At 51.9% G+C, this 13,934-nt stretch overlaps 1 protein-coding gene across 2 annotated transcripts in view; it reads left to right on the top strand.

The window, feature by feature from the left end:
* The first annotated feature begins 834 nt into the window (after window positions 1-834).
* Window positions 835-13,934, top strand: part of SUMF1 (sulfatase modifying factor 1) — a 36,809-nt gene continuing 23,709 nt past the window's right edge. For both annotated transcript variants that reach the window (XM_037522055.2, XM_054694769.1), the window contains exons 1-3: window positions 835-1,035; window positions 1,593-1,667; window positions 13,829-13,911. In XM_037522055.2, coding sequence (XP_037377952.1) covers window positions 862-1,035; window positions 1,593-1,667; window positions 13,829-13,911 — 332 coding nt within the window. In that variant the 5' untranslated portion in view covers window positions 835-861. The remainder of the gene's footprint in view (window positions 1,036-1,592; window positions 1,668-13,828; window positions 13,912-13,934) is intronic.

The following is a 13,934-nucleotide window of genomic DNA, read 5'->3' as shown; positions in this document are numbered from 1 at the left end:
TTGTTTGTTTGTTTGTTTATACAAGCACTGGGTACAGTCAGAAGCGCGGGAGGGTGAGAGGATTCACCAGAGCCAGAGTGGGGAGCAGAGCAGGCAGAAGGACCGAAGTACACTGCTGAGGGGAGCAGCGGGCGGCAGGAGAGGTCTGCGCGCCATGTGGGACCCTCCTCCAGTGGCCGGGGAGCAGCTGGGGATTGAACTGGTGCTGCAGAGGCTGCAGGCAGCCTCGCAACCCAGTGCTCCACCGCTGAGCCAGCAGGGAGGCCCTCAAACTCTCTCTTTAGGGCTGGGCCTGGAGCAGGGTCACTGCAGTGGCAGCTCTCTTGGAGGTTAGAGGTTTTGTGAGACGGTAGGTAGGACCGACCAAAGCAATTGCAATGACGAGTTTTAATAGGGAATTAATTAAGGACAAAGACATAATAAGGACAAGACATGGCCCCTCAGCATTTTAGGTTTCCTACTTCAGTCATTTCGATCTCACCGTTGTTGTTGGAGACCCAGGTGCATTCGGGGACTTTAAAGGATAGAAAAGCGTTTTCTATTTCCTTTTAAACATACTTCTAGAGAAACGAGAATGCACGGAAGGAAAAACGTCCATGTGTGCAGAGGACGGTGGGCTCTTCTGGCCTGTCCTCCGCCCTCCACAGCTTGGCGACTTGCTGGGCCCAATTCCACAACACACTTGTTCGTGTTGTGTAGACATTGGCGGGAGAACCGACTTCCCACTGGGCCTCGCTGCTTTGTGGCTGGTCGCTCACTGTGTCGGGGCAGGGAGTGGGGTGGCTGGCGGGCCGTGGTTTCAGACTCCCTTGGTGCTTCCTGTGTGGGGCGCCGCACCACGTCCCAAGTCTTCTCCTGCAGATGGTGCCCATCCCTGCCGGCGTGTTCACCATGGGCACGGACGAGCCCCAGATCAGGCAGGACGGGGAGGCGCCCGCGCGGAGAGTGGCCGTGGACGCCTTCTACATGGACGCCTATGAAGTCAGCAACGCCGACTTCGAGAAGTTTGTCAACGCGACTGGCTACCTGACAGAGGTGATGGCGGGAGGGCAGCAAGCTCATGTCTCTGGGGTGGTGGCTGTGCTCAGCTCTTCCTCTGCTTTTCAGCTCCCCCGCTCCTCATAGCACCCCAGGAGGCAGGCACTTTCCTGGGAACCCCTGAGGGTCAACAAACAGGTTCGCCTTGAAGTCTGGCCTGGCTGCCATGACCCCAGGACCCTGCTCTTCACTGTCAGCCCGGGTGGCGCCCGAGCACACTGGGCCACGCCGCTCTGAGATGCCGAACACGGGGGCCTTTTCCCTCGGACAGCCGCCCCTTGAGTGAGGCAGGAGCCTGTGCATTTCACAAGTGGTTTTGCAGTTTTATTTCGATGTCTGACCACCCACCAGCTCTCCCAGGCCCTCTCTTGGCTTTATCGTGAGTTCAGCCCATGTCAGAGAAGGCCCTGAGAGAGGATGTTTGTCCTGGTGGGAGACGGAGGCCTCTGGGTGAAGGTCTGTGTGTCTCAGGTGCTCTCGACCTGCAGGTTCCTCATCCCGCACTGCAGGGCTTTGCTCTGGCCTTCAGTTTCTGTCTCCTTCCTTCCTTCCAGGCTGAGAAGTTCGGTGACTCCTTTGTCTTTGAAGGCATGCTGAGCGAGCAGGTGAAGACCGGCATCCAGCAGGCAGTAAGTAGTGTGGGAACGGCGCTCGGATCTCCCCCGCTTCGTGGAAAGGGCTTGGGTGAAAAATCCGAACGACCAGGGTCCCATGTCTGGTCTTACTCGAGCCTCTGTCTGTGGCGAGTGACACCCTTGTCACCAAGAAGAGCTCAGCTGAGCCTCACCACTGCTGGGATTCGTTGACTTCTAGCTGCTCCCGGAGGGAGGGTCAGAGGTGGGTGTGTTCACGCCTGTTGTGAGTCTTTGTCTCCTCGGGCTGGTGTGGAATGAGCGTCCTACTGGAGCACGCGGGTTCACACCATCCTGCCAGGAGCCCACGGCTCTCACCTTCCTGGGACCTGGGCCAGGCCTCCCCAGCTCCGGGCCCTCCCTCGGAGAGGAGCGCGAGGTGGCCCAGAGGTTTCAGGAGGCCGAGGACAGGGCTGCAGGAGCCAGGCACTCCGGCAGGCTGGTTTGTGTCTGAGTGTTTGTAAGGGTCTCAGGAGGAGGCCGAATACGGAAGACGGGTGGGGGTGGGGGAGTGTGGGAGGTTGGGAAGCGAGGGGTTGAACAAAGAGGCCAGGGAGGCAGGAGAGGCGGGGGGCGGTGGAGCAGAGGAACCGGGTCAGCGCCTGGGGGGATGTGAAGGCAGAGCCCCCTCTTCCAAGTTGCCTCAGCTCCTGCTGGGAGCAGGGTCAGAAAAACTCCTCCACCTCCCATTTCCTCTCTCATCTAACCGCCATAGCAAAATCTGAGGAAACAGAGTGGCCTTGTTCTCGGCACCTGCGGGCGCCGTGCCCCCGTGTGTGCTGTGAGCCGACGTGGATCCGTGACTGGGCTGCGCTTGGGCTTCTGCGCTTGGGCTTCAGCTGTCCTTGTCCTCATGGGCTGACCCGGCGTGTCCGGCATGTAACCTGATAGGAATTTTTTGTAAGGGCTTGGCGGTCAGGTTGGCCTGGTGCTGATAAACTGGCACGTCAGGATGTGGCCTTGTTTGCAGATCCGGAGGCCAGAGGAGGGGGACCTGGGCCCTTACTTTTGCACTTGCGCCTTGGGCGGCAGGTCCACTGTCCTTGGAGCCCCCACCACATCAGGGTGGAGGCGGCCGAGATTGTCACCAGGTTCTGGAGGCCATCGGCTGCCGGGTGAGGCCGAGCTGGTCACCAGGAGCACCTTCCCATGGGTCCAGGCTGGGCCCCTCGTCATTGCATGCCTAATGGCAAAGCAAACCTTTTAAGCATGTTTAGAAAGCACCAGGGGCAATAAAATGGACCTGCCCGTGTCCTGGGAGAGTGCCAAGCGTTTGTTTTTCAGCCCCCTCCTAGTGGGGCTGACTGGCCCGCTCGCCTCAGACTTGCTTCCAACCTCTGTTTCCAGGGCAGGGCCGGGGAGTCGGGAGGTAACTGTTGAGGAGCAATGACCCCAGTCACCTGGGACAGGTTCTCCCTTGTCAGGGTCTCTCTAGACCTGATGAAGTCCAGAGGGAAGTCTCCCTTGGGTGCAGGCCTCTCCATACTCGCTATGCTTGTGAGCCTCCGGGAAGCGGGCCTGCTCCTTCCTCAGGCTCAGGCCCACCTGGGGTTTAACAACGCTGTGGCTTTTGCATGATGATTTTAAATGTTGAACTGTTTTATAAATTGTTTGCAGTCATGTGTTTACTTGCATGTTGTTTAAATGTTTCGTATAATCTGCAGTGTCTTAAGTGCTGTTTCCGATAGGTTACACTGGTGCTGCACATTTTCTTGGAAATAAACAACCCTTTGGGAAATAAAACACAAACCTAGAAAATCACACAAAGCAAAAGTGTAGCTTATGGAGTCACCCCAGAGCAGACACGCTGGAATCCTCCACCTCAGTCAGGGTGGTTGGCTGCCTGCCCCACCAACCCCCTCCCGCGCCGGATCCCTCCTAACCATCACCCTGTGATCTGAAGGAGCTGCTCCCTGCTGTGAGACACGTCCTGTGTTTCTTCTACAGTTACCAGCCCAGCACTGCCCTCCTGTGCACTTGCCCACTCAAAGGAAATCTCTAAGACTCAATCTACAGATTTCCCTGCAACTGCCCCAGCCACTCCCCTGTTTCCCCCTAACAGTTTCTCTAACCTGCACCCCCCGCCCCCTGCCGGACTTTGTCCACTGCCTTCTCACAGGGCAGCTCGCCTCTTGTCTGCCTGCATTCCTGCAGAGAAGCCGGTTTTAAATGTGTCCACCTGTATGTGCTCAGCCAGCGCTGCGCAGCTTTCTCTCACCTGTGGATCTGTGCGCTCGCAGGGTAAAAAAAGCCTTCATGAATTGCACGTTTCTCATTTCCATTCGGGCTGTCGTGTGCCTCTCCAGCTTCTCGTGAGTCCTCTCCTCTCTTCTGAACAGCTTTATCGAGAGAGAATTCATAGCCCGTAAAGCCCGTCATCGCGAGGGAACGGCTCAGTGCCTTCCGTGTATTTATAGCGCGACGTCACCACCATCTAATTTCAGAACATTCCCATCAGTCCAAGACGCAGCAGCAGCCGCCGCCGCGTGTCCTTTGCCGTCACCCCATCCACACCCGAGCCTCGGGCGGGTCCTGCGTCCTCAGGGGGCGCCCCCAGTCTTTCATGCCTTCTTTGCTTTTTCTAACGGTAGGATTGACGGCACCCCCACACCTTGCTGGGAACCAGCCATTTCTCCAGGCAGGTTCAGGAGGGTAGCAAGGCCGGGACCCGGGCCGGATTCTGGGGTGGCTGGTGGCTTAGCTTGGTCCGCGTTGCTCTGTGGACCGAGCGCTCAAGAAGGGGACTCACTGACATTTTGGGTTCCAGGCTGGCCCCTGAGCCTGTTTTGTCCCCCATGTTGCCTTTGCCCCGTACCAGAAATACCAGTTCTCAAGGGCATGGGAGGCAGGAGCGGAGGAGCCTGGAATTACTCATGTCCTTTGTCCCAGATCACATACATGACCAGCGCCGCCACCACCAGCGTCACTACCGCCAGGTGAACAAACTGCCTTCCAGGTGTGCTTTTCTGGGGTCTCACAGGGGTGCCCGACTTGGTGCTGGTCATCCTGGGTGGTTCCCAGCAGACGGTGTGGCCACACGACCCGCGGGTCAGTGGCGGCCACGGGTCAGTGTCTTAGCGACAGTGACATCTTTGGTCCACATTTGTTTTTCTGGGTTACCTGGTAGATGTTATTTTGTTTTCCTTTATGGGGGATTGTCGCTGACAAGTTGAATGACAATCTGAATTTCTCTCCCTTGAGAGTTACTCGCTTTTGCACAGATACCCAGGGGTTCCCCCCAACCCCGTCTCTGCTTAGATCATCAGCGTGTGACTTGGTGTCGGTCGTGACGGGTCAGTGTTCTCAGTTCGCAGCTGCTTTTCCAGTGTGTGGCTTCAGAATTGTTGTCTCCCAATTTCGGGAGAGTTTTCATATCATTTTTACTGTTTTCTCTGTGCCCTTTTGTTTTCTTCTTTGGAACTCAACAAATCCGTGGAATGGGTCCATTGTCAGGGTTCACACTTTCCTTTCAATCATTTCTCTTTCTTAAACATTGAACATTTTCTCCCCTTCCCGCACCGTGTCTCTGAAGTGGCTTGTGTTCATTTCTGCAGTGACTTCTGCTCTTCCCGCAGCTGTCCCCGACTGCGTTCTCCCTCTGTCCTTCCAGGCTCCCCCGTGACATCATGGGCTCTTTGGGGGATCCCCCTCCACGAGAGCTGCGTGGTTCTCCTCGCCTGTACGTGGACGACTCCTCTGGCAGGTTCCTCACACTCAGCGCTCAGCTGTGGTGGTGCCACCTTACCGTCCTGCCGGGCTTTAGACGTGACTTGGGGAGAGCGAAAGCTGACGCTGCTGTCACCCGAGCCAGCGAAACAGATATGTCTATTATACGAGACACGAAACGGCTGCGTTTATGAAAATAGGTCTCTCATAAATATAAACCCACATATGTAAAGTCTTGAGGCAAAACTTTGAGCTGGCTTTTGGGTGTCACTGTAAAGTCATTGTAAATGGTCTATTGTGTCTATTGTTCTGACTGACTTTGGGCCTCCCTGGTGGTGCAGGTGGTTGAGCGCAGCGCTGTGAAGCCATCCGCAGCCTTTGTAGCGCTGGTTTGATCCCCGCTGGCCCGGGAGATACCCACATGGCGTGGCAGACCTCTCCTGTCTCCCCGCTGCTCCCCTCAGCAGTGTATTTCATCAGTCTGCCTGTTCTGCTCCCCGCTCTGGCTCTGGTGAATCCTCTCACCCTCCCGCACATCTGGCCTGTACCCCGGTTCTTGTATGCATGAATTAATAAATCTTTTTTTTAAAAAAAGTCATCGTAAATTGCAGGAATGGGATGATTTAGAGCAGAGTCCACATGCATGCTGAAATTGACCAACTTGGGCTTTTTTTTCCTTCCGGATAAATCTGTTTGGACACCACTGACATGAGGACATAAAGTTAAATGGTTCTTGGGCCTCCCCGGTGGCGCAGCAGTTGAGCGCTGGGTTGCGAAGCTGCCCGCGGCCTCTGCAGCGCTGGTTCAATCCCCGGCTGTTCCCCGTCCACTGGAGGAGGGTCCCGCATGGCGCGCAGATCTCTCCTGCCGCCCGCTGCTCCCCTCAGCAGGGTACTTCGGTCCTTCTGCCTGCTCTGCTCCCCGCTCTGGCTCTGGTGAATTCTCTCACCCTCCCGCGCTTCTGACTGTACCCAGTGCTTGTATAAATAAATAAAAATAAATCTTTAAAAAAAAAAAGTTAAATGGTTCTCATGATGAGCCCAGGATGGGATTTATATGAAAGGAAATCATTCTCTAGCTCAGCCTTATCTGTCTTGGAACTAAGAGGACTGGTAGTCTTTGACCCCTGGGGCTGGCCCCCCTGAACTGGCCCCCCTGGCCCACAGGGGCAGCTAGCCAGTGCTATACCCCTGGGGGAGACTCTGAGCTCGACTGGTGTGAGATGGGAAATTTCCCAGGCTGTCTGTCTCTCGTCTTGATATATATTTTTTACTACCTAATGCATAAATTGATATTTTATACTCCTTATCTATTTATTTTTACAATTCAGTGGCTTTTAGTTTCTCTACAGAGGCTGACCACTGTTTCCCCACCATCCCTTGTGTCCCCTCTGGCTCCCCCTCACCCCATTAGCTCAGAGCTCTCCTGGTGTTTGTTGACAACCCCTGGTTTCTTAATGTTTCACATGATCAAATGTCTGCTATGTAAATGGCCAGTATTTGTGTCTATTGTTCTGACTGACTTTGTGGCATATAAGTCTCTCAAATCTCCTCCATTTTATTGACAATAGCTGCTTGTCATCCTTTCTTATGGCTGTATAATATTCCACGGTGTGTATGCTCATAGCTTCTTGTTCAGTCACCGCAATGCACATTCAGGCGGCGTCCATGCCCTGGCGGTTGTGCAAATGCTGCTGTGGGTCTTTGCTGTTGCTTCGTGTTCTTAGAACAGACACCCCGGAGTGGGGTTGCGGGATGTATGGTGCTTCCATTTTTAGTTTTTTAAGGTCCATCAGATGGCTTTCCATGATGGCTGCACCAGTTCACATTCCCACCAACAGAGAGAAATTTACAGTGTAAAATAATATTATTTGGATGTTGAATTTGAAGCAAGGGTGTTAAACAGTGAGAGAAATCCTTGAGGGGACTAAGACTAGGTTTGGTTATTGTGTTATTATTTGTTTGGGGGCATTTTACATTAAAGGACATTTTGCTGTTGAAAAGCATAGTACTTAAATTATTTAATATCTAAAAATTATGTTTCATTTCGATAATTGCATTATTAATGGATCTTTGAAATCTTTTGACACAAGGAATAACCAGAGTGGGTAGAAAACAAGTTGCCCTTGGCGGGAACCCCAGAAACAATCACTGTCTTTTCTTGAGGTTTGGCACTTTTACATTGTTAACTGTTTAGGAAGCCAATTCCTGAGTAGGTGTCCTTGGTAAAGGAGGAGGCGCGTCTATTTTGAGAAGTGTTTTTCAGCTGAAAGCCTGTTTCAGGGGGACTCAGAGCTACCCAGGCATCTTCTCCTCTCCAAGTGAAAACGTTCCTTCTGTCCATGCTGTGCTGGGGGCCCTCTTAGTGGGCATTGCTGGGCCAGGCCAAGAGGCAAAGCAGAAGGCAGCCCACCTTCCCCTTCTTGATGAACCACAGGCCTGAGGACTCTCAGCCCCTGAGAGAGCCCCGAGGAAGGATGTGGTTCAGTAGTCTGAATTTACAGGCCTTGTCACGGGAAAGGCCTGGAGGCCCAGCAAGATTCTCAGTTCACAGCCACAAATTAATTCCTGGGAAATTAATTAATTAATTGATTACTAGGAGAACTCTAGAACGTTAACTGCTGTTTGTTTACCTAGCCAGACAGTGCTCAGAAAGGTGGGTCTGGTCCAGGGGATGTGTCAGTTGAAGTCACTCGAAGCACGTGGCCTGAGGAGACCTTGCTGGCTTCCTTTGGGGGTGGGGGTTTGGCTTCTGCAGCTTCTCCCTGCACAGCATCCGCTCAGCTGCAGGAAGTCTCTTTTACACGCTCACCAGACCTTTTTTGTCCCAAGTGACCTTGGGCTGTGTGGGGAGAAGCCGTAAGGAACAGATCGTGGCCTGTGAGTCCGCATGCTGGCCGCGGAGCTCAGCACCGCCTTGACCAGCTGGTTTTGGGAAAAGTCACTTCAATCCCTGGCTACTCTTCTTGTGACTTCTTGAATAGGAGACTTAGTTTACATTTTTTTCTTTTTCAATAGGAACACTGTAGTCTGCAGATGTCTTTCTAGGTGATTGCTTTAGTTCCACAAATTTTGTAGTGCTTTGCTAACTGTGTATCACTAAACACTTTCTGATGTTCAGTATCGTTTCTGCTTTGATTTGTACATTGCTGTGTTTATTTTTCAGTTGGAAATATTTTATTAGCGTCTTGGGTACTGATTTCTAACTTGTGGTCTGAGAATGTGTTTGGTGTGTTGTGGGTTCTTGAAACTTGCTGAGGCTGTCTTGGTCATGAATGTGCCTTGTGTGTCTGAAAAGGATGTATCTTTTCATTGGCTAGGTATAATGGATACATATCCGCTGTAGGAAGATTGCTAACTGTACTATTTAATTTTTTCCCCTAAGCTTGTTCTCAGTAATTGCTGAGAAAGATGTTAAAACTTCCACTTACTGGTAGATTTGGTCATAATCTTTTAGTGAGTTGGTCTGTTTTGCTTTAAATATGTCAAAGTTAAGCTATTGAGCTTAGAAATATAACTGCGTGTGTTTTCCTGTTAAACTGAACAATTAATCATGGTTGAGAATTCTTTTACTCTAATCCCAAGGATTTTTAAAAAAAGATTTATTTATTTATGCATACAAGAGCTGGGGTACAGGCCAGAGGTGTGGGGGCTGAGAGGATTCACCAGAGACAGAGTGGGGAACAGAACGGGCAGACAGACCGAAGTACACTGCTGAGGGGAGCAGCGGGCGAGTCAGGAGAGGTCTGCTGCGCCTTGTGGGCAGCTACTTGGCTGGCCGGGGATCGAACTTGTGCTGCAGAGGCTGCCAAGGATTTTTATCTTCAAGTTGATTTTGTCTGGTATCCACAAGCATGTACCAACTTTCTTCTGGTTAATATTCATCTAAAATGTATTTTTTCATCTTTTCATTTTCAACCTGTATCTTTATGTATTTTTGTAGATCACTTATAAACATACATTTAAAAACAGTCCATTTGACAGTCTTTGTTTTTCAGCTCAGAGTTTGTTTCCTTTATATTGTGATTACTGGTATATTCATTTTTAATTCCATCATTTTACTTTTTGTTGTCTTTTTATTCCATTTCTTCCCTTCATTTTCATGCCTATGTTTTTTCTGTTTTCCTCACCTCAACTCTGCTTTTCTCTTCCCCTAACGAGACAGTGTTACTACGCCTGTGTACACCTGTTCTCAGACCTGTGCCCTTTCCTTTCTGCGCCTTGGATGCTGTGGTCTCTGGGTCGTCAGTGCTCTTTTTTTCAGAGAGAAACTGGCCACACCATCTCCTAGGGTTTCGGACTTAAAAACATTCACTGTTGACATTTTAAAATCATCATTTTAGCAAGCACAGTACACTAAGCACACTCTTAGGCACAGGGCTGCCTCCTGGATACTTAGCAGAAGCAAAACATGTAAGTGAAGACACTTAAAGGTGTCACTGGAGTGTCCTCGAGTAGCAGTGAAGGCGACAGGGGCTAGCGTCGCCCCCAGGGCTCAGAGTGAGGAGACGGTGGGTTATGACCCAGCAATGTCACCAGGTGTGTAGTTTCTGAAAGTGACTGTTGTGAGTGCAGATCCCACGCAGGAACATGCCGAGCTGAAATCAGCACAGGTATACAATTTGGACTAACTGTGCCGACGTGTACTCGTAGGTGACACTGGAAGACGCAAGAATTAGTCCAGTGGCAACTAATTTTTAACGAACGTGTGTTTAATGTTGCTGACTTGGGTTTTCTCAACGCAAAGTGCAGTCTCTTAACAGGAATCTGTGAAAATCTATGAAAATACTGTCTACACTGTAGATTGTAATTTAGACTTTAAAAATGGCATAAGAAAGAACATTAAACATTACCCACCATCTCACCACCCAGAAGTGACTGTGGCCGACATTCCAGTATATGTGCTACTAGTATTTTCTTTGCAGAGTGTGTGTGTGTGTGTGTGTGTGCGTGCACTTTTAAATGGTTATGTATAAACATACTTGTAACTGTCTTCACCTCTTCTAGTAGAGGGTGAACACTTACCCAAACAATCAGATTGTTTTGCATGTAATTTTTAATGACAGCTGTGTCCCTTCTCATGGACATGGGTGAGGCCCACCCCACCCGCCCCTTGCTGGTGGACCAGGTGTAGTCTTTTGCTAAGTTGTCAGATTGCTTTCTGGATAGATTATATCAATTTGCACAATCACCATTTTGCCCAAAAAGGTAAATTACTTTTAGACTATGAGAAACCCTTTTTTCTTGTTTGTTTTTTAAAGATTTATTTATTCATGCATACAAGAGCTGGGGTACAGGCCAGAGGTGTGTGCGGGAGGGTGAGAGGATTCACCAGAGACAGAGTGGAGAACAGAACAGGCTGATTGACCAAAATACACTGCTGAGGGGAGCAGCGGGTTAGCCAGGAGAGGTCTGCTGTGCCATGTGGGTAGCTCCCTGGCTGGGGATTGAACTCATGCTGAGTGGCTGTGGACAGCTTCACAGGTTGCATCTAAACCCCTTGTGCCACCAGGGAGGCCCCCTTTTTTCTTGTTTTTATTATTATTTTTAAAGCCCAAAATAAACTTTCCCCATATTTATGCATGTCTCCACCAGGGAGGAGTAAAATAGATGACTTTTCAGGGGTTGTTGAGCGCAGAGATGTTTTTCATGTCATTTTTTCCTGCCCTGTCTGGTGAAGGGCCCTGCTGCAGCCGGCCTGCCTCACCTCTCAGGGGCGAGGAGTGAGGAGCAAGCTGTTTGCCTTGAGAACGCAGGCTGTGCTGGCCTCAGGGATTGCACTAAGAACTGAAGCAAAAAGTCTTAAAAATTTCAGGTCTTCTTGAAGTTTGATAAATGTTTCTGCTCTATTTGAAAAAACATGCATTTTTCTCTCTCTCATGAATTCTATTAAGCAGTCAAGATACCTGATACAGAGTTCAATTCAAAATAAACTGTCAGAGTCGACTACCTGTCTGTTTTCATGATAAATTTACTTTCACTCTCTCTTCAGGTCTAGTTCTAGTTTCCCACCTTCGTGTTGGGTGCCGGAGAAAGAACTTTTTACTATGTGTTTCCCTTTCCATTTCATGCTCCCAGTTGCTAGCTTTCCCCCAGTTTTATTTATACTTGGTGAATTAGAACAGATCTGCAGTTTCTCATTGTTCACCAGTGCCAGTTGGAAAATTCCCTTGGGGTGTTTTTATAGGGGTAATTGTCATGTTTATGCGATGTTTCCAGAAACGCCCATCTTTTTAATTTGCTTTTCTAAATGCATTTAATTTATAAGAGAGCAGTTGTGAAGTTGCAGAACTTGACATCTTTGCACTTGAATATACATAATTATCCTTTTCCTGTGTGGACTTTATTCTGGGCTGTGTGCATATCAGAAACATGATTTAGCGCCTCTGGCGTAGATGAAGGCTCTTTTGCTCTTTTGCTCTGTCTCCTTTTTGCTTGTCTATAAGCTGCTACTACAAGCCTGGTGATATCCGGGGACAACGAGGGAAAAGATGCCTTTGCCCGGAGTCCACTTCTCAAGGGCTCTCCGTCCATCTCACACAGATCCTATTTACATTGTAATTGCGCGCCGCTGGCTGTCTGCTACAGCTGTTTCAACTTAGACCCAAGACAGTTGCCATGGAGATGGTCGACTGGAAATAGGTCAAGTTAAAGTCCTTTTCCTCCAGATATAGGGGGTGCTGCAACTCTGGAAGAGTCTCCTGGAACAGAGAACACGTCGGTGCAGCCACAGCCCATGCTGGTCCCCCTGTTCCGGCCGAGGGTGTTGCAGATGCCGCTGTACTGGCCGCCTTGGGCCAGGGAGAGAGGGGGGTGGGAAGCTGAGGGGGACCTGCCCTGTGCAGGACCATGCGATACCACTGGCCTGCCCTGGCTCTCGAGAGGCGTGTGCTCCCTAAGTTCCTAAACTAGAAGAGCAGTGTTCACTGTCACGACACCTCCAGGAGTTCAAGAACACACTTCTACAATTGTGGGGTGATGACATGTGACATTTGGAAAGGGAGGGTGGCAGCCGGCCGTGGGTGGGGGGCCTGCTGGGCTCTCCCAGCTGCTGGCTCTCACTTCCTGGTCCTTCTGTCTGGGTGTCGGGGAGGTGGCTCTGGACCTGCTCTGTGAGGAGGGACTCCTTAGGGCGTCACTCACAGTCACGCCTGTGGGCCTGTCCTACTTGGAGCCTGGCAGGGGTGGGCTTCTTCCGTGCTGTCCCTGGTGCAGCAGGGCACGTTCTAACAGCTCTGAACCTTCGGAAGAGGGTGAACTGGCAGGTGGCTGGAGCTCGTGGTGGACTCTGAGGGGCAAATTTTCATGACTGGGAGACACACGTTCTTTGGCCCCTGTGAGGGAGTTGCAGCAGTAACGAGGGATGAGGACAGTGGCAGAGACCCCCTCCTCAGCGTTGGGGCTGGGACAGGTTGGGTGAGTAGCCCAAATTCTCCATAGCCAAGAGTGGGGCCCCCTGGGCGCTCTGCTTGTTCCCCAAGACACAGACAGAACCACTGTCACTGGCCCCTCAACCCAAGCAGCCAGACCCTGGGTTAGGGGATCTTCAGGGCCACAGTGGACAGAGACAGAAACCTTCACCTCTGTGGCCTCTGGAAGCCAAGTCACCCTGCGGCAGGGTCCCTCAGGCCACGGCGCCTGCTTTCTTGCAGTAGGAAGTAATTCCACGCGGTCCACGGGTACGACAGCTCGCGCGTCTTGCTTGTACGGCTTCTCCCCAACCCCTGCCAACGTCCTTCGCTCCAGGCCCCTCGGGAGGTTTGGCTGTGGGAGGATGAGGAGGTGGCGGCCCGGCCGCTCGCCGTGTGTGAGAAGACACATCCACACGCCTCTTCCCTCGGCCGTCTCCGCAGCAGCGCGGCCTGTGATTCAGCGGCTGCCCTGCATGTCCTCGGCAGAGTACGTGCTCTGCGCCCTCCTGGCGGTCGCCTCACTCCGCGGGGGCCACTTGCTATTTGGGTGCAGAGGCCCATCGAGTAGGAATTAGGGTCCTGGCTGCCCCACCCGCTCTGTCGCGAGACGGCCAGGTGGGCTGCTCCCGTCTCACAGCTGAAGGTGCTGCAGGGCCCCGCGGGTCATGCGGGGCCGGCGTTGGAACCTGTGTCTCTAGAAAACACACCCGGCCTCTCTGCCATGCCTCCGCTTGGCCTGTGACCCTGGGGTCACCTTCAGCCACGCTTCATGCCTGGAGTCCCTGGGTTCCCCACCTGTGAAGTAGGGTCACCCCTCGCTGGCTCAACATAGAGCGTGGGGCTGTGCGTCTTTTGGAGTGCTTGGTGATGCGTGCCATAGAACCACGTGTTTACCTCGTCACCCTGGAGCTCTTTGGTTAAAGGTTTATTTCCACCTGCACCTTTATCTTGAGGTCCCGGTCATAGCTCTCGAGGTCACTCATGTGGGGGCCGCAGACTGGGAGTGAGGGCCTGCTGCGCGCCCCGGCTCTTTCCCAGGACTCGCCGTCACTAACCTCAGCTTGTTCTGGGTTGCCTTGAGGTGGCAGCTGCTCCCTGGTGGTTACCTGTCAAGGGCGCCAGCTGGAGACACCCCGAAGGACCTGACTCGACTGTTCTGCACAGGTGAGGCTGCCGGACTGTCCTGG

Source organism: Talpa occidentalis, unplaced genomic scaffold (assembly GCF_014898055.3).
Source record: "Talpa occidentalis isolate TD23 unplaced genomic scaffold, MPIMG_talOcc4v2.1 talOcc4.10, whole genome shotgun sequence".
Classification (NCBI taxonomy): Eukaryota; Metazoa; Chordata; class Mammalia; order Eulipotyphla; family Talpidae; genus Talpa; species Talpa occidentalis.
The sequence above is the reverse complement of the archived record's forward strand: the minus strand, read 5'-3'. Positions and strand labels throughout refer to the sequence as shown.